Raw genomic sequence first — 19960 nt, forward strand, 5'->3', positions numbered from 1 at the left:
ATTGCAATTTTCATTCAAAACAGCACAGTCAATGGAAATGTTGATAAAAATATAAACAGATTTTTGTTTACTAATGAAAAGAACTGATAGAGAATCTAATTGAAAATTTTATTGTCTAGAGATGCACCGGTGTATCGGCCAATAATTGCAATTATTTTCACTATCAACCATCAGGGACGATTATATCCTGTCAATCAAAAGGGGAGGAAAACCGTGTTCAGACTGCAACCCATACTGTGTGTGAGGAAAATCTTGTGTTGAATTGGGGCAACTCGGCAATAATAGCGACGTTAACGCAGACTATTTGACCCTATGAATCACCCGTAGTACAAGCCAGGGTTGCCAGGTCAGCAGTTTTTCACTGCACCAAACATTATTTGTTATGCCTCTCATCCTCGCAAAGAGCTTTGTGCTTTGTTACTTGTGATTTAAAACAAATTCTGTCCTTTTTATCACGAAATTCAAACAATAAATGGCGTTTTGACGCTCTTAAATGTGATGAAAGCGATCAATGTAGCGCCCAGTGTCTTTTCTTCCACTTTAAAATAAGTTACAGCACGTAAAAACATGCATGAACATCAGAAGTTATGATGAAAGATACAGTACAACTCTTGCAATCGCTTAATCAGTATTTAAACCATCATTTTATTTTTCAAAGTTATTTATTTGAGTGTAATTATTATATCTGAAAATAAATACCAGTTGAATATAATAGCTCTGTTGTTAATTTTAACCTCTAATATTATAAAATGAGAAAATTCCCAGTAGATTTTTTTTTTCCTTGAGAAAATCAAACTATCGGTGTCGGCTGATATCAATCTGAATAATTGGCTATCGGTATCGGCAGAGAAATTTAGTATCGGTGCATCTCTAGTATTTTTTATTTGCATTTTTGGTGCTTATTAGCATAAGTAGTCATTAGCTTAGCAACATGCTAATGTCAAAAAGGAATCAGTGTTGAGTCTAATGCTCTATTTCACCAAATAGTGTACTATATATATTTTTTTAAGCCTACATTAGCTTAGCAAAATGCTAATATCAGGCTCTATTGAAATCTATTGGTTTTCGGTTTTATATGTATGGCTAAGTGACCATTAATGCAGTTGTTGGCATGAAGACCATATTATGATATATTTTGGCCACAGTTACCGCTATCTGCTGATTCGGTCGGGCCGGATTCTCCATCAGAGTCCGAGTAGAATGGTGTCTCTACTTTCTTCTCCTTACGATCCTTCCGGCTTGTGCATTTGCTCCAATCTGGAATCTGCAAAAGATATCGCAAAACACCATCAAAATAAGCTCAAATACACCTGGAGAACCTAACCAGAGAGAGAGAGAGAGAAAGAGAGAAAGAGAGAGAGAGGTTCATATAACGGCCATGAATGCCTCTTTACAAGCATCAAATGTCTTCGTCTACACTCATACATTAATATGATTAAGTTTCTTGAGACCTGCATCTCTCTCCGCTCAGCATTTGGTGTCTACAACAGGGAAGGTTGTGCATTCATGGCCACTTTCATTCTTGTTGTGTACGCTAACACGTATAATTAAAGAAATCACATCCTAAAAAAAACACCCAAAGACCCCCAGCACTGATTAACCCAAAGTTAATTTGACTTTAAACTTTTGCTTTAACGGATGTTTAGGGCATAAATTAGCGATTAGCATCAGTGCTGTAGGCCATTTCTGAGGTGTTTTTTTGAGGATTCTGGTCTTTAATCATAGAGCAAGGGCTGAGGTAAGGGGAAGGCTGATCTAGCACAGTACAGACGCTACGCTAGGCTGGTGGCAAAAGCTCTTTGGGTCTGACGCTAAGGGTGACTGACAGACTCACGCTGGTTAAAGTGGTGACTCTTTCGAGCAGCCTAATAACCTGGCAAACAGGAAAGAATAAAAAGAAACGCAAGAATGATGCTGTGAGATGGCCAGAAGAAGAGGAAAGAAAAGAACAGAACAGAAAAGAACAGAAAAGAAAGAAAAAGATTTAAAAAGTACACACAAGGATTCAGGTTGCACTTGTCAACAGATTAGCACGTATATTTGGATGCGTTTCACATCCATATTTCGCTAACAGCTTCAGTCAAAGCAACTGAAAGTGTTAAGGCCCGTTCACACCAAGGACCATAACTATAACTATAGAGTTTCATAGGTATAACAATAACGACACAGAAGAACGATATCGTTGGAGTATTTTTTTTCCAGCTGATGAACGATGGAAACATTGACAGCCAATCAGAATCCACCCGAGTCTAAAGAGCGCGAAGGCTGCAAACGACGTAAGCATTGCGCGCTTACAATAAACAGGACATTATCGTCAGTTGGTGTGGACACTAATGTAGTTAACGTTATAGTTATTGTTCTTGGTAAGAATGGGCCTTTAGGGGGGAATTCACTAAGAATGAATAGCATTATTTACATCCATCTGCACTGTTTTAGCATTCAATTTACTATGCAAATTTGGTAACAATGTAAACACGCCCACAAATTTAGTGATGAAAGCAATTTGCACAATCACAATCTTATGAATTGTTTCTAAGTGCTATAAGTGGTAACAAATGCAGCAGATTACCGCTAACTGACATACTCTACCGAGTCTCACAGGAAAAAGTAACTATTTTTCAAAGTGACGATTTCATATGAATGAATTCACGTATGTGAATCGTATGAATCGTTAAAAGTCATTATGAAGGTCCTCCCATAACCACACCCCTAAACCACCACTGGGAGTAAGCAGATCATACGAAAACATACGAACGAGAATGTACGAATTCATACAAATTAGTCACTAATAAGCCAAAATGTAAAATAGTTACGAATTGCCATGAGATTGTGTTGGGACGGTCCAATATCGCTTCAGCTATGCTATTCAGGAACCTGAATCGGCCCTTTAAAATGCAGAAAGTCACCGTTATATTGCTTTTCTCCTTCATGTAAAATGCTCACAGATATTTCTAGATTTCTGTAGGCTCATGTGTAAACAACACACAGGTATTTGCGTTGAAAAAGTGTCTGTTTAGTGAATTCACCCCTTTATTTAGAGTTTTCAGAAGGTCTCTAATCATATACTCAATATGTCAATAACAAATCTGTATTAAGATGAAGTTTTAATGCTTTGCTGAGCATTTGGTGTCACAGTAATGGAAGTGCAACATTAATATGAAGGTTTTGTGATGTGATGGTTTGCAAGGCAGGAAGTGAGGTCAGCAGATTTCAGACTGAGATGCAAAAACACACACTTTAGTACAGTAAGGTCGAGCTGGGTGGCCCGACTACAAAGAGGACAGAGAGAGAAGCCACTGCACTCTTGTGAGCACCTCTCTCCAGTCTCCCAGGAGACCGATTCGGCCCTCACTGCTGTCTATGACCTCCTCCTGCTGCATAATATGGTGGGCGGGAACATAAAGAGACAGACAGACTGTCAAAAAGAAGATGTGGATGAACATTGGCGGGGATATAACCAATAACACACCCATCTATTAGATGAGAAATCTGCTGTGAGTGACGAGTGCTTTATGAAATAACAAAGATGATTATGCTGACAAAAACCTGAAGCTGGAAACAAGACCCTGACTGATCAGTGTGTGGTGCAGACCTCATGCATATGCAGATTAGATCATGGAATATTAATCAGGAAGGAGTGGCATGTGGGTGTGTCTGTTCTAGAACTCTCTGTGATTGAATGGACAATTCTAGAACCACAATTCTAGCTTTTTAAAGCATTCGGACAAATAATTCTAGGATTTTGTTTTTAATCGTCTCGAGGGAATGTTCAAGTTAAACTCTATCAAGATTTACAAGCTGTTAATAAAGTGCAACAGTGAACTTTTTCGGCGGCGTTGGTTCTGGAAGTTTTTGTCCCATTCATTTTTCTCATAGAGAAAATTACAAACTTTGAATTGAAGCAAAAAAGTATTTGAAAATTGGACAAAAAGGCAAAGGTACAAGACTGTGTTTGTTGCGATTCTCCGATTGGCAGAGATTTCTCTGCAGAATCATGTGTAATGTAGTTTCTCATCAGGAATTGAACGTGGTTATTAAAAAAAAAAAAAGGTTAAATAATGTGGTTAATGTTTCAACAAAAGAATACACCATCAATTAATAACCTCATATCAATTCCAATTATGGCGAAAATGAACGGGATTTTTACTTCCGGAACCGACTTTTTCAAAAATTATTATTGACAAATCAACCAATAGGGCTGCAGGATGAGTAGCTCCCACCCAATTGAAATGCAGAGTGTGTGATTAATGCGATATGAGGGTGGAGTTATGCTAATGAGCGAGGAGAGTGAGCGATATAAAAGTGATTGAGAGTAGCATGTTTTTTTGGTTAGCGCTTTGGGGTGTTTCTTTGGGAGGTCTTGCATGTTGGAGCTCCCTCTGGTGGTCTGTAGGAGAAGCACCCCTGCGCCCTCTGGCCCTGCCTCTGTCAGAACTGTTCTCCCTGCACACACAGAATCCTTCACCTCCACGTTGCGCACGGACGGGTCAGGCGCCGATTCGGGCCAGTCGGGCAGCTCCTGGTATCCGCCGGCTTTGGCGTTCAGCAGATGTGACAGTGATCCCAGCTGGAAGTGATCTCTGTCTGCAAAAATCACAAATAAGATCTCTTTAATGTCTCAATTGTCTCCTGCTCCTCAGAGTTTTCTTCTGAGGGCCTCAAACTGTGCTGAGATTACCTTCAAATCTTAAAATGAACTTAAATATCTACCTCTTTCAACTCTTTATGTAGTCATTTTAGGAGAAACATCTGAGAAAAACTTGAAATATGGGTTAGGCAATACCTTTAAATGGAGACTCCAGGACGGGGGCGGGCTTGAGCGCAAGGAAAAGCTTCTTGGCGTATTTGCTGAGAGCGCCGCTCTTATCGGTGGGAACAATTAGTTGGCGGATGAAGCGGGCACGATCTCTGATGTCATAGTTTTGATCATATTTCGCCAGGTTCAGTACATACTGCGTCAACAGTTTAGTCTGAAAGACGGAAAAGCAAAGGAAAATGTATTTTGTCTCAAGAGTTTCATGCCTGACAGGCAATGTTACATGTGTGTGTCTAAATGATATGACACGCAGACAGAAATTGTCTCGCTTGATTAAACAATGACTCCTGTTGTGTCTCTCCAGCTTTCATCCAGACTGATGCTCAGATGCAGGGTTATTATAGTCTACTGAAACCATAAATACACATTTCCGTTTCTTGAAATAAAATAAACATTAACTGAAATAAAATAAAATATAAAAAAAACGAATTGCCAAAGCCAATTTCCAGTGGAAACCATCCCGCCCGCACTAAAATATTAACACTTACCATAGAGAATCTGGTTAAGAGAAAAACATGTTTTGTATGAAGGATTGATGATGCATTGAACTAAAAAAACGTTACATAGTTTACCTTTAAGCAAGTGTCCTGCACATTAACTGTACATTTAAAATGTATAATTTAGATAATATTAATTAAAAAACTACCATACCACAAAAAAGCATTTATTTCGCTTTCTAATACACTTTACCATGAGATACAAAGAATAAAATCCTTTTTTTGTGTGAGACTCCATATCCTATCTATGCTTTAGAGAATAAAAATAATCCATAATATTTTAGATAAAATACACATTTTAGTCATGTCCCCATGTTTCACTCATCCCTGTATTGTCCTGTGCACCACCACATAACTTCAGATCGTTTCAGGGGTTTCCAGAAAGCTCTAACTATCTTCAAACATCATTTTGGAAAACACTGCCAAACATCAGTTATCTGGATGTATTAAACTGACTTTTCATGTATTTTTAATGTGAAAACTTCAAATTTGAATGCGTTCGATTAATGTTACTGCCAATTTATTTTCTTGTTTACTTTCATTTGAGTTTCGTTGTGTTGCATAATGCAAGTTAGCTTGCTTACTGCTAATGTGTGATGCATTATTTATCCTAGCATGTTAAAACAGCAGTAAACAGCATGCATAAGCAAGCATGCATATAGTCAAGGTTATTAAACTAAAAATAAAACTATTAAAAACATTGTTTTTTAATTGAAATAAAGCTAAAATTAAATTAAATCTAAATATTGGATAAAAAACTAGATTGCCTGAAATAAGGTTAAGCTGAAGCACTAACATTATTGAATGGAAATTTATTTTAAACATGTTCAAAAGTAATAAAAACAAATGTATACATATACTAAATTTACTAATTTAAATAAAAAAAAATTATATAAAAATTCAGGTTATTAAAAAAAATATTTTTAATACAGTGTTTCTTCGCTCACCTGTTTTGAGTTAGTAAGGTACAGTTTGGCAGCCAAATTGATAATCTGCAGCTTGACGATGTCCTCCTCGTTGGTGAAGGTTTTGGCCATCTTTCTCAGGACGTCGGGGGAGATTTTGGGGACGTGCTCGCAGTACTCGCCGATCAGCCACAGGATGCTGGCCCGGGCCATCGGCACCTGAACCACAGGCACATTATCAGGGCCACGGAGACAATCTGAAACGTGAAAGTGTGCAGTTCGGATCAGAACGCTACCTGGATGCTGTCGATGAGTTTGGCCATGTGTTTGATGATGTCGCTGTGCTGTTCAGGCTGCATCTGTAGAAGCTTTTTGATCACCACCACCGATTCAGCCACAACCAGCTCTGAAAACACACAAACACCAATGTTATACAAAACACACTAAATATTACTCAACATTATCAGACATTATCTTCGGCCACTGCATTGCATCTCTGTTTTTTTACAGCATGTGATGGACCAATTTCAAGCATTTGTATGTCAGAGGCTGATATTTTTCTTCTTTTGCATGATAAGAACCTCTTCTGACATAAGAGCTAATAACTTTTGATGTCAGCTTGAACGGCAGTCACTTTATGGATAATTAATGATAGCCTGGGAATTAAACACAGTTCGGTTGCATTAGCGTCGTGTGCGAACACACACTCTCACCGTCTCTGTTGGACAGCAGCTGTACGAGGCCGTTCAGACAGGTGTCTCTGACCTCACCAATGTTTGTAGCACAGCGACCAATGGCCTGAATGCTGGCCGCCACGAAATCCTTATCCATGCTCTTAATATACGTCTACAATACAAAAAGAGAAATACATCATTATCCCTATTCATATATAGAGAGAAATATACTGTTATCTACAATCATAATATTTTTTTATATATATTTCAAACCTTTTTTATTCAACATGAAGATTTTAGGTTAAAATGTACTATGGTTCACCATTTCTCTTTCTTTTCTTCATCCACCTTTTAGTTTGCAGTTTTAGTTTAGTTCACTTAAGTAATCATGTGGTGTGACAAAATCATTTTTTAAAATGTAAATATTTCATGTTCTGTAGTCTCTAAAAAGCAGCTATCTTAAACTGCAAACATTGTTTAATATTCATATTTAAGTTTTAAGGAATTTCATATAGTAAATGTAATATTAGTTTCAAAAAGTATACACTCCTGTTCAAGCTTGGGGTCAGTAAGATTTAAAAAAAAAAATAAAAAATTTCAGCAAGGATGCATTAAATTGATCAAAAGTGACATAAAGACATTCATAATGTTATGAAAGATTTCCATTTCAAATAAATGCTGTTCTTGTATCACGGTTTCCACAAAAATATGAAGCAGCACAACTTTTCAACTCTGATAATAATCAGAAATGTTTCTTGAGCAGCAAATCAGCATACTAGAATGATTTCTGAAGGATCATGTGACACTGAAGACCGGAGTAATGATGCTGAAAATTCAGCTTTAAATCACAGGAATAAATCACATTTTAAAATATATTCAAATGGAAAACAGTGCAGAGTTAATAAATGCAGAGCGTGAGCATAAGACATTTAAACATTTAAAAAGAAATCTTACCGATCCCAAACTTTTGTAGACTTATATTATATTATATTATATTATATTATATTATATTATATTATATTATATTATATTATATTATATTATATTATATTATATTATATTATATTATATTATATTATATTAAACCATAAGAACAAAAAATGTAAAAAGATACCTGAAATTCTCTCAGGATAGTGGAGATGTTCGTCTCATTAGCCAAATTAGTCAAAACCTCCAGCTGGTAATAAGAGAAGATAAAATCATCAGTCCAGCTTTAAAACACTCAAAATATCTGAAGCAACACTCTTTAGTGAAACAATTTCATGACATAATATCTCCGCACAGAGTTTCTTATTAAAACTAACGCTTTTCAAAGTCAGATGTGATTCAGCTGTGTGTCTGTTCACCTTGAGAATCTTGATCTGCGTGGGGTCTGTGGAGCGGATATAAAAACTCTTCAGGTACGGCTCAAACATTCCCTAAAAGACAAACACACAGCATATTCAAACACCACAGCGTCTAAATGCTTGCATACCTTACATTTTTTAAATACTGATCGAACTTTTATATTCTATTATGCCTTTAAAGAAACCTTTTTTAATTTTTTTATCTGGAATCTTTCAAGGACAAAGCAGTGAATGTATAAAAGCACCACATGAGGGTCTTCAGTTTAAATATTTCAACTATATTAAAGCCTTTTCATATGATTTGCACCGACGTTCATCAATGTATTGAACAATGAGGAGTAAATCATCCAGCTTCAGATCAAGTGTTGTAAGATGATCCACAAAGTCAGCGTGATGCATGTCCTTTACAGAGTCATGTGAATCACTCACCCGTCTCTTGATGGACATCGTAGCGACGTTCTGAAGCACGACGTACTGCACTTCACTACAGAGACACAAATCACACGGCGACATCAGTGACTAAACAACATGTAATTCAAAAACCATCATGTGTGTTTGAGAGGGACAATTTTATTTCCAAAAAGAGGCTAATTGGAGTGATGCATCATCCAGTGCCAGTTTACCTGCGCTAATGATGTCATCAGCCGATGACCGTACCTTACATGGTCAAATGGGAAGCGTGGACCTGTTCGTATCAGAGCTGGTGTGAGTGTGTTTATGTTTCATTAGTAAGTGATTGATCGCTCACCTGTGGCTGCGCATTAACCTGACCAAAGCCTTGGCAATGACGCCCACCTCTGCTTTAGGAGCCAAATGGAAGTACAGCTGAGCTACTGCCATCACCACCTAGAGAGAGAGAGAGAGAGAGAGAGAGAGAGAGAGAGAGAGAGAGAGAGAGAGAGAGAGAGAGAGAGAGAGAGAGAGAGAGAGAGAGAGAGAGAGAGAGAGAGAGAGAGAGAGAGAGAGAGAGAGAGAGAGAGAGAGAGAGAGAGAGAGAGAGAGAGAGAGAGAGAGAGAGAGAGAGAGAGATTTATTATGGTAACGGCTGAATGAACATCATTTATCCGTTTAGAGGTCATGTGTGAAAAGGTCTCAGCTTCATCTTCACTTCACTCAAATTAAGGAGACAGTAAAAAACGTTAAAAACTGATGCTACTTTATGTGAACAAGTGTTTAAAAAATATTAAAAGCTAACCTAATAATTGAGAAAAACTGACCCTAAACTAAAACCATTTTAATAATTTAGAAACGAATTAAAATAAAATAAAAAACAAACTTATTAATAATCAAAACTAACAGGATAATAATAATAGTTGAGAATTGGCACTGAACTAAAATACATTTGCATGACTCCAACACTAATTAAAACATTAAAAATTGTATCCAAAGTTGCTTTTAATTAGTGTTGGAGTCATGCAAATGTATTTTAGTTCAGTGCCAATTCTCAACTATTACTATTATTATTATTTTTTTACAAGTAAAAAATGTGGGGGGATATAAAAAAAATACTTTAAGTTTCAGATATTGAATTTTGAAACATTTAAATTGAGGTGGAAAACAGAACACAGAATTGTAACTGAAATTTGAACTTTTCGAAGTTTTGACGGCATTGGAAATGAATTGTAGGCGAATTTCATCTAGTGGAAGAATTTGGTACTGCGCCCAAACAAAATCTTACTGAAAGCTCATTTTATGATAGCCTGGTTCTACCAGACTCTCATACATTTCATTTGTACAGAGAGTCTGGCCTCGCTCCATTGAGAAACGTTTACTTCCTTGAAGACGGGTTCTCTGTTAAAGTTCAAAACTATTGGATCTGCCCACAGTCACTCAGGATCTGCCATAGCCAATCGCTAACGTGTGGTCGTCCGAATGATCAGAGGATTATGTTTAGAATAAGATGTCTGTCTTTTATAAAGTTTATAAAGCGACGAGAATACTTTTTGTGCGCAAAAACAAAAACAAAAAAACGACTTTATTCCACTATTCATTTCCTTCTCTCTGTTCCTCGAGTCTTGATAAAGCAGCACGTCTGTGTGTTGTACGTCACACGTAGGCTCACTATTGGCCGACGCTAGTCATGTGTGTGATCACATTAACGTCATCGTTCTCAGCCACTCCCTCTATTCGCTGATTGGTCCTACAAAAAATTTGTTTCTGGAAACCTAAGAATATACAGCAGTCCCAGACGTAGTACTGAAGGAAAATGAAATTGAGCGGAAGTACGTAGGAGGGCGGAGCCAGGCTAATTTTATGAGACGTCAACCTCAAATTTTAAGCACAACTTGTTTCGATTTATGGCTTTTGATTTTCTTACAGTTTTAGAGTAAAGCATGCTTTGGAAAATATATATTTTCATTCTAAACTTTTTACTTTTTTCACTTCAGCAGGTCTATGCTCAAAAAGTGATTAACAGGTAAAAAATGGATCATAACTATTCCATAAATATAATTTAGTACCATAAAATATACAAAATAAAGTACATTAATTTCATTCAAATAAAAATTCTGTCATTTTCGAGCAGCACCAGAGGGTTAAATTTGAAACATTTTTGCCTAAATAAAAATTTTAATGTTAGACAAATCATTAAATAAATAATTCTGTTTCTAAAAATAATTGATTGAGGAGAAGTGTGTGTGACTCACGGCAGCATTGCGGCTCTGCAGCAGAGGTTTGGTGTTCCTCAGCAAGAGTCTGTGATCGGGGTCCATCACGTACGGCTTCCTCTTCGGCAGAGCCGCCGCCTCGGCTTTCTTATCTTCGTCTTCCTCGTCATCATCAGAGGCGTAGAACGCCCTCTCACCACTCTCCTCTAACAGAGACTCCTGCGCATATACACACGTGTTGATATGTAATTACAAGTGGATTATTATTATCTTAAATTGTCTTGATATCTATCTATAACAGTGCATTATATCTATATCCTTTTTTCTCTCCATAACATTACCAGAAAAATGTACCACAAAATTATAGTACACATTACTATATCTATATATCTTGCTGTCCTTTTTCTCTCTTGTGCATGTGTGTGTGTGTACTGTATATATTTTATTGGTTTCTCCCTTTGTATAAGCTACTATGTCATGTTTTTATTACAGTATGTGCAGTTTGAAGAAGAAAAGAGACATTGTCCAGGGAAAGAAGTGTATAAGCCCTCCTCAGATACAAACACACACACACAGATACGTGATACTCACGTTGACGTTGGGGTTGAGGAACTGCGTCCTGGCGTAGCGCGTGAGCATGTTGATGATGACCACCTGACCCCACTCCTCCACGTCAATCAACAGGTTGCACAGCTTACGGTAGTTCTTATGGATCAGATCGATGCGGTCCGGACACACTTCCTCAAACGCCATCACCACACTGCCCGCTACCAGCTACACACACACACACACACACACACACATCACATTAGAAGTGATGATTATATGTCAGGGCTGTCCTGAAATGATTCTGTCACTCACTGTGGTCTTATCAGCCAGCAGCTTCTCGATGACTTCAATAAGCTGATCCTTCTGTTCTGGGTCTAGACTGAATGAAGGAGAGAGAACATGACCATCAGCTTCGTGAATTACTTTGACTTTTATTGAATACTGAACATTTAAAGTAGTCAAAACTACAAGCTAACATATTTAGCTACAACACCAGAAAACTTAATAGAAACAGCTCTTGATTGTGATTGGTCAATTGCATTTGTGAGGTCAAATAGTTTTCTTATATCATTCCAGCTTTCTAAAGAAAATTATTTCAATCCAAATAAATATTTAATGTTCATTAATTTATTTATTTGCTAGTGGGATATTTAAGGTTCTTGATCACTGATTATACATTATGTTTTACATGCTTAACTGCAGTCAAGATTAATAAACAAACCTATATAAATAACTATAATAATATAATAAATTTAATAGAATGATAGAATATAATACGGTTTATATATATATATATATATTCACACACACACACACACACACACACACACACACACACACGTATATATTATATAATATAATTTTTTTTTTTTATATATATAATAAATATTTATGATTTTATAAGGGAGACATTTTTTAAAAAACTTTTATTCAGCATTAAATCGATCAAAATAAACTAAAAGTCATTTTCAAAATTATTTTCATCAAACAGTTTTGAAAAAATGTATCATGCTTTTCATAAAAACATGAAGCAGTGCAACAGTATTCAACATTGATAACAATAAGAAATGTTTCTTGAGCAGCAAATCATATTAGAATGATTACGATGAGTAATGATGCTGAAAATGTAGCTTTGATCACAGAAATAAATTCGATTTTACATATATTATATTCAAATAGAAAAAAGTCATATTAAACGGTAAAAATAATTCACATTTTAACTGTTATTATTACTGTATTTTTAATCAAATAAATGCAGCCTTGGTGAGCAGAGGAGACTTGTTTCAAAAATATGTAAAACTGTACCGACCCCAAGCTTTGGAATGGCAGTGTAATTGAACTGAAAGCAGTTAGTTATTTCTAACGCTGATTTGCAGGTGAGTTTGTGTTGTGAGACACGACGCTTGTTTTCTTGTACCTGTGTAGTTTGGGTATGGCATGAGCTGCGGTCTTGCGGACGTATGGAGACATGTCAGACGCCGCCTCTTTGATGGCTAACATCATGATGGGCACGATGATGGTCACTCTGATGCTGGACAGCACACGCAAAGCGCTCGCACGGATCAGCTGGTTGGGGTCCTGGATCAGGGGTTACAATGAAAACAATGTAATTTATTGAGAACTAATGCTTCAATAATGTGACTTCACACACCAGAATTATAAGATGTAACAGGTATTTCCTTTATCTGAACACCAGAGGGCATTTTTGTTCCCATATGACACACTTTTGCAATATGTTGCATGTTTAGTAAGCATTTAGCTGTATCACTATTTGCATTTGCATTTATATATATATATATATATATGAATTTATATATGATGCGAACAGCATGTAGGGTCTGTCGTATCAAAACAACTTTATGAAGTAATACTACTACGTACTCAAAACATGAGTATGTAGCATGCTTGTTAATTGAAATCAATCTGAAATAAAATAAAATAGAAATATTATATGTAAAACTCCTAGAAAGTAAGAAATGTTGCCTTGGCAGTTGAAGTTGAAGCACTTAATTAACGGGACGTAAATAAAAACTAAAACTGACGTAAAAACAAATGAAATCTAAATAGTAGATCTGATAAAAAATTAAACAAATGACTAAAAATGTAACTAAAATGAAAATTGAAAATATAAACATCAAAGCTAATTCAAAAGATTAGTAAAAACTATAATGGTAAATAAATAATACTAAAATAACACTGGTACAAACTTGATCTCGGGGTTTATTTTGCAATAAACTATAAAAAGAAACTATAAAAATATCAAATATTTACATTTATATATTATATCATAGAATTTAAAATGTACTTCTTTCATAATTTAACATAACTGAATTGAAAACACGGTGATAAACAACAGCATTAACTAATATATAGTTTTAATACATTCTCAAAAGAACAGTATGCACTTTTAATAGCAAATATGCAGTACAGACTTTTATGTTCTTGATATTATGAAAGAGATTTTTGGAGGGTTTTGTACATTTTAAACCCTGAATAATGTTTTTATGTGTGTTTCAGGACCTTCAGTCCTCTCTGGAAGGTGGAAATGGACAACAGAGCGAGATCCTGCTGTTCTTCAGCGTAGCGTACGAGATACACATACACCAGCTTCTTCACCTGAGAGAGAAAACACACATATACTGGTGAATAGAGCTCTGATGTGGCGTTTCAAGTGGTTTTGTGACTCAGCACTTGAGCTCAGAGTGACTCATGAGCAGAACCACGTTGTCATCGCATATTAACACAAGATTAAGGTTTAATAACACCCAGAAAAGCTGACTCCATTTAAGCACTGAGCCGCTTCCCGTCTCCCTCACCTCGATGTTCTTACAGGCCACGTTCTTCACCACTGCAGGGAAGAGGTCGGACGCGTTCTTCCCCCGGGCGATCATCTGTGGGACAGCACACACAAACCAGGGAGATATTTAGATGTGGAAATGGTTTGATTCACTTATACTGTGACCTAAAAAAATAATAAATTTGGACACTTAAAGGGACAGTTCACCATCAATTCATTTGGACACTTAAAGGGACAGTTCACCATCAATTCATTATAAATGTCTTTACTGTCAATTGAATTGATCAATTAACGGCAGGGAAGAGAAAACCTTTGGACACTTAAAGGGACAGTTCACCTAAAAATAATTCTGTCTATATAACAAATGATGAAAGAATATACATTTTTGGGTGAAATATCCCTTTAAGCCACAATTAACTTACTTTCATTTGTGAGTTTTTTTAAAGAAATCACAAACTATATATATATATATATATATACTAGATAGATAGATAGACAGACAGACAGACAGACAGATAGATGGATAGATAGATACTAAACCCACACTTTCGAACGGTAGTGTATGTAAAAAAGTCTCCTTATGAAAAAGAAAATCATATATATTTCTTATATAAATAATATAAAAATACATTTATATTTTATAAACATATTACTTTCACCTAATCTAATTTATTTATGCGACCAGATCAGATCAGAAACAGGATAGCATTACACTACAATACAGAACGTATAATAAAACACCAATTAACTACAATGAATCCGACTTCCAAGCACCATTTATGAGAAAGAGGGCAATTTTGTTTCTATGATGAAACTGGTTGCATTTGTTTGCAACTGGACAAGAACATGTTTTTTATAACATGCACTGATGGATCATTCAATGGATCAAAAATAGGGTCAAATTTGACTTGAATCATTGGGTTCGGAGCGATCCTGAAGGAATCATCGACCTGCTGCCGCTGCCACCTGTGCTCTGTGAATGGAAACAGTATCAGGTGGCTGTTCGTGGCTTCCGAGCTCTGAGTGATAAATATTTCATTCCTGATCTAATCCTACACAATAGAGAGACACTAAAACCGCTCATGAATATTAAACGCATTACGCATTTCTGTCCTGTTTCCAAAGCGGGACAGACCCGATGCAACAGTTACAAAGCAGCGAGAGTCAAGACTTCACCAAACACACAGCGACAGTGGCATTTACTGCCCACGATTACAGCCTTCTGTCTATTTACTCAGTCATATAATTACCGACATGAATCCAAATATCTCTTCCTGAAACGCTAAACAATCAGGGTTTTTTTTTTTTTATCTGACTTAGTTTTCCATGTATATGACTGTTTTCTGGTTCTGTTCTGTTCATCATTACAGCTAGAAAAAATAAACCTGGTGTCTCGGAAGGGATGCTGGGACTTTATTGCCAATTATGCCAAATTTCACAGTCCAGCTGTGCATCAAACAACATTGGTGCATGAGACAATGAAATTTATAGAATTGCATTGTGGGACACATTACCTAGCACACGGCGCTCTGTTTTATTTGGACGCTATAGTTTCCGCCACAGAATGAAACATTTTAAAAGATAATTGCAACTTCTTTTCTCAGAATTGCATGATATAAAGTTGCAATTGCGATTTATGAAGTCTAATGATAAGGGGGAAAAAGGCTGACTTTCTTCTTGGAATTAAATCTCGCAATTCGGAATTTTTAACTCACAATTCCAACTTTATATCACTCAATTCTGAGAGAAAATGTCAAAAAATTCAGAATTGTGAGATAAGAAGTCTTATTTTATTCAGAAGAAAATTGTTTATTCAGTGGCGGAAACAAGCTTCCATAAAATTAAGTGATTTTAAAACTAGAGAAAAATATCTCCCAATGGGGGTGGGAAAAATAAAACCCAATTCAAAGGGAAAACAATTTTATTTTTCTCACCCCAGTGACAGATATTTTTTCTTGTTTTAAGCAAAAACTCACTTAATTTTGATTAATTGAAAAAAAAAAAATGATTTGAGATTCTCAAATATATGGAAGCTTGTTTCCGCCACAGAATAAAACATTTTAAAAGATAATTGCGACTTTTTATCTCGCAATTCTGACTTTATTTCTCAGAATTGCGAGATATAAAGTCAGAATTGCGTGTTATGAAGTCAGAATTCTGAATTTTATTCTTGCAATTGCGACTTTATATCACGCAATTCTGACTTTATAACACATAATTGCGAGTTAATATCTCACAATTCTGAGATATAAACTCACAATTGTGAGATATAAAGTCCAATTCTAAGGAAAAAAAAGACAGACTTTTTTTCTTTTTTTTTACCTCAGAATAGTTTATATCTCACAATTCTGACTTTATAACACACAATTGCGACTTTATATCATGCAATTCTGACTTTATATCTCACAATTCTGACTTTATAAGACGCAATTGCGACTTTATTTCACGCAATTCTGACTTTATATCACGCAATTCTGACTTTATAACACATAATTGCGAGTTAATATCTCACAATTCTGAGATATAAACTCACAATTGTGAGATATAAAGTCCAATTCTAAGGAAAAAAAAGACAGACTTTTTTTCTTTTTTTTTTACCTCAGAATAGTTTATATCTCACAATTCTGACTTTATAACACACAATTGCGACTTTATATCATGCAATTCTGACTTTATATCTCACAATTCTGACTTTATAAGACGCAATTGCGACTTTATTTCACGCAATTCTGACTTTATATCTCGCAATTCTGACATTATATCTCGCAATTCTGAGAAATAAAGTCAGAATTGCGAGATGTAAACTCGCAGATGTAAATTGCGAGATGTAAACTCGCAATTGTGAGATAAAAAGTCGCAATTATCTTTTAAAATGTTTTATTCTGGGGCAGAAATAAGCTTACATACAAATAAATGTATCTTGATTAAGAATTTTTAGATATTTGTATTGGAAAACAGGACAAAAAAAACAGTAGTAAAATAAAGTTTTGAAGTGGGCGTGTTTTTCTCACCGCTACGATGCGTTTCATGGCCTCCAGCTTCAGGGAGTCTTTATTACTGTCCAGCATCTCCTTCAGGTCATCATGTCTGAAGATGGAAAACCAAAAAAACAGAGGTTTTATCAATTGTTCTGGTTCTCTATCGTTTAAAAATCTCTGAAAGGTGTCCATTATAAGAGGAACTCAAGAATCATTCAGACTCATTTCTGCTCTTTAAGAGCCCTGCATGAGGATGTTCACGAGTTCAGAAGAACAAACCAGAGCAAATGAAATCACACCGTCCATCAAAGGAGATCCAGAATAGACAAACACACCCACAAAAATACCATCAACAGCATGATTTGACTTTCATAACCCATATGTAGCCACGAATGAAACAGCTATTCTTTCTCAAATAGATCTCTGTTGTTTCTCCTCAACATTAATGGCAGTACATTTTTGGCTTTTGGTCTCCTGAGGAGAAACGTGTCTCCTCTACAAAAATGAGTCTTAAACTGTGATACCAACCAAAGTCTGCCATCAAAAGTCAGAGATCTCAGAATAAAGTCAAACAATTTCCTTTAAATTTATTTCAAATCCGAATGATCTGAGCTGTACCATCCACATTTATTTGATATCACTATACCCTAGCTGTATGTAAACATATGCCTGGTTTATGACTGGTTTTATTTTCCTAAGAAATACAGGAGAAACATCTGATAAAAATTGATAATCAATTATAAATGAGATCTCCATTAAGTCTTCTTTGAAAAAGCAACTTCTGAGCACTAATTTCCTCTGAGAAAGATCCTTTCAAGCAAGTAAGTTCACTCGGTGGCCATCTTGGTTCCACCCACAGGCAGCCATTTTCTACTCACACAAGTACAGTTTTATATTGAGAGGAGAAAGATTAAAATATCCATAACAGTTTGCCAAGCTTATGTATATATAAAAATTGCCAATGAAATCTTATAAAGTGGTATTGTAGCACCCCAGCATAGAACAGTTTTGATTGGTTGTTCATGTAGCAAAGCATTATGGGTATGTACTGTTTTGTTCTTACCCTCTTGTAGAAGTATAGAGCAATTACTGTAATTTCCCTTAAGGTAGCTCTGAATTTTTAGTCATTTAAAAAACAGTAATTTAGTCATTTTAATCCATAAAGCATTTTATAAAAGAAAAGCCTAAAACTCTCAAAATTATTTGCAATACAGATTAACCCACCTTAAGTTTATCATTTGCAATAATTAAAGTAATTTTTTATTTAATTGAATTTGATTAAATGACATTTGAATATATATATAACAATGATAATGCATGTTTTCTTTATTTAGAGAGCTAAACACAAATGTAAGCGTTTCCAGTGTATATTTCAAAATAAAAGTTTCCTTGTCAGCATATCTCATGTGACAGGGTGCAGTATAATAAAATTATCTTCTTTAGCTTAACTCAGGTTAAAACAGTGCTTTTTCGGCTAGAATAAGTCATAAAGACCAGGTAATGCGAATATCCTTTTACTTTACAAGTACTGTCTGCTAGCATTAGCAATCAGCAAATTCTGGTGTGATGATGTGACTTTGTTTGTGCCAAAACTAATAGCTTATTTTCCTCTCACAAAGGAAAAGGTGTAGATTTATTCACTTTAAAAGATTCTTTCTTGTTTTTACTCACAGTACAAGCAATCAAGTGTGATTTTGCCAGGCTGTGGCTTAAACTAAAAGCTACTAGCTATTTACAAAAAAGGGGTTTCACAAAATACGTCAACACAGAAAAGGAAACATGCCTTTTCAAAGGGTCTTTAAAGATGGATTTAATTATTTGTTAATCTAAACTGATTTCATGTTCTCATTAGTTGATGTCTGTGTCTCCAAATGAACCCAAGGCCACAATAATTAATAAAGCAGATAATCTTCCAGACGTCTGGGAAAACCTATTAATATTAGCTCAAATGAGCAAAGATATAAATATTGAACACTCTCTGCATGTAACTAAATGTAAGAGATCCTCTATTTATACCACAAATGAGTCAAGAGGGGTCAGGAAAGATCACTTAATTAAGTAGCTACACATCAGTCACATGATGAGCCAAACTCATTCTGATTGGCCAAAGTTTAGCGGTGACATTAAAGGGGTGGTATAATGCCCCTTTCACAAGATGTAAATGAAGTCTCTGATGTCCCCAGAGTGTGTATGTGAAGTTTTAGCTCAAATACCCCACAGATATTTTTATATAGCATGTCAAAATTGACACTTTTTGAGGGTGAGCAAAAACGCAACGTTTTTGTGTCTGTCCCTTTAAATGTAAATGAGCTGCAGCTCCTGGCACAGAGGGCGGAGCTTCAAGAGCTTGTGTGTGTGTGTGTGTGTGTGTGTGTGTGTGTGTGTGTGTGTGTGTGTGTGTGTGTGTGTGTGTGTGTGTGTGTGTGTGTGTGTGTGTGTGTGTGTGTGTTAGCAGCTATGATTACCTCACACAGACACACTGAAAATTTCAAAAACTTTTAGCCTTTTATGTTCAAACCGGAGTCAGACAATGATGGAGAGACTCAAGAAGAAGTGACAACATGTAGAATGCAACAGGACATTTCTGTATGGTTAGTTGATGAATTTATATTGCTGATGTGGAGTTAACTATCTTCTAGTCATTGATTAGCATATTCTGTTATGATGCACTATATATCGTGTTCCGGGGGCGGGGTTTATGTAAATTTTAGGGTTAGTGATGTCACTAACCGGGAGGAATGTCGTGTAGTCCCTACCAGCCGTTTGTTGTAGTCCTTAAAAAACGATTTCTT

General features: G+C 35.8%; 1 protein-coding gene across 1 annotated transcript in view; it reads right to left on the minus strand.

Annotated features, from left to right (window-relative positions):
- Positions 1-19960, minus strand: part of ap3b2 (adaptor related protein complex 3 subunit beta 2) — a gene marked incomplete at its 5' end in the record, with an annotated part of 32995 nt that overhangs the window by 7629 nt on the left and 5406 nt on the right. The window contains 17 exons of the mRNA XM_081355366.1: positions 1150-1264; positions 4466-4584; positions 4784-4970; positions 6261-6437; positions 6515-6624; positions 6932-7064; positions 8007-8069; positions 8239-8310; positions 8668-8722; positions 8987-9084; positions 10884-11063; positions 11436-11618; positions 11706-11772; positions 12811-12971; positions 13914-14009; positions 14210-14284; positions 17202-17277. Of these exons, the coding sequence (XP_081211492.1) occupies positions 1150-1264; positions 4466-4584; positions 4784-4970; positions 6261-6437; positions 6515-6624; positions 6932-7064; positions 8007-8069; positions 8239-8310; positions 8668-8722; positions 8987-9084; positions 10884-11063; positions 11436-11618; positions 11706-11772; positions 12811-12971; positions 13914-14009; positions 14210-14284; positions 17202-17277 (1967 nt within the window). The remainder of the gene's footprint in view (positions 1-1149; positions 1265-4465; positions 4585-4783; positions 4971-6260; positions 6438-6514; positions 6625-6931; positions 7065-8006; positions 8070-8238; positions 8311-8667; positions 8723-8986; positions 9085-10883; positions 11064-11435; positions 11619-11705; positions 11773-12810; positions 12972-13913; positions 14010-14209; positions 14285-17201; positions 17278-19960) is intronic.

This window comes from Scardinius erythrophthalmus (assembly GCF_964197995.2).
Source record: "Scardinius erythrophthalmus genome assembly, chromosome: 24".
NCBI lineage: Eukaryota > Metazoa > Chordata > Actinopteri > Cypriniformes > Leuciscidae > Scardinius > Scardinius erythrophthalmus.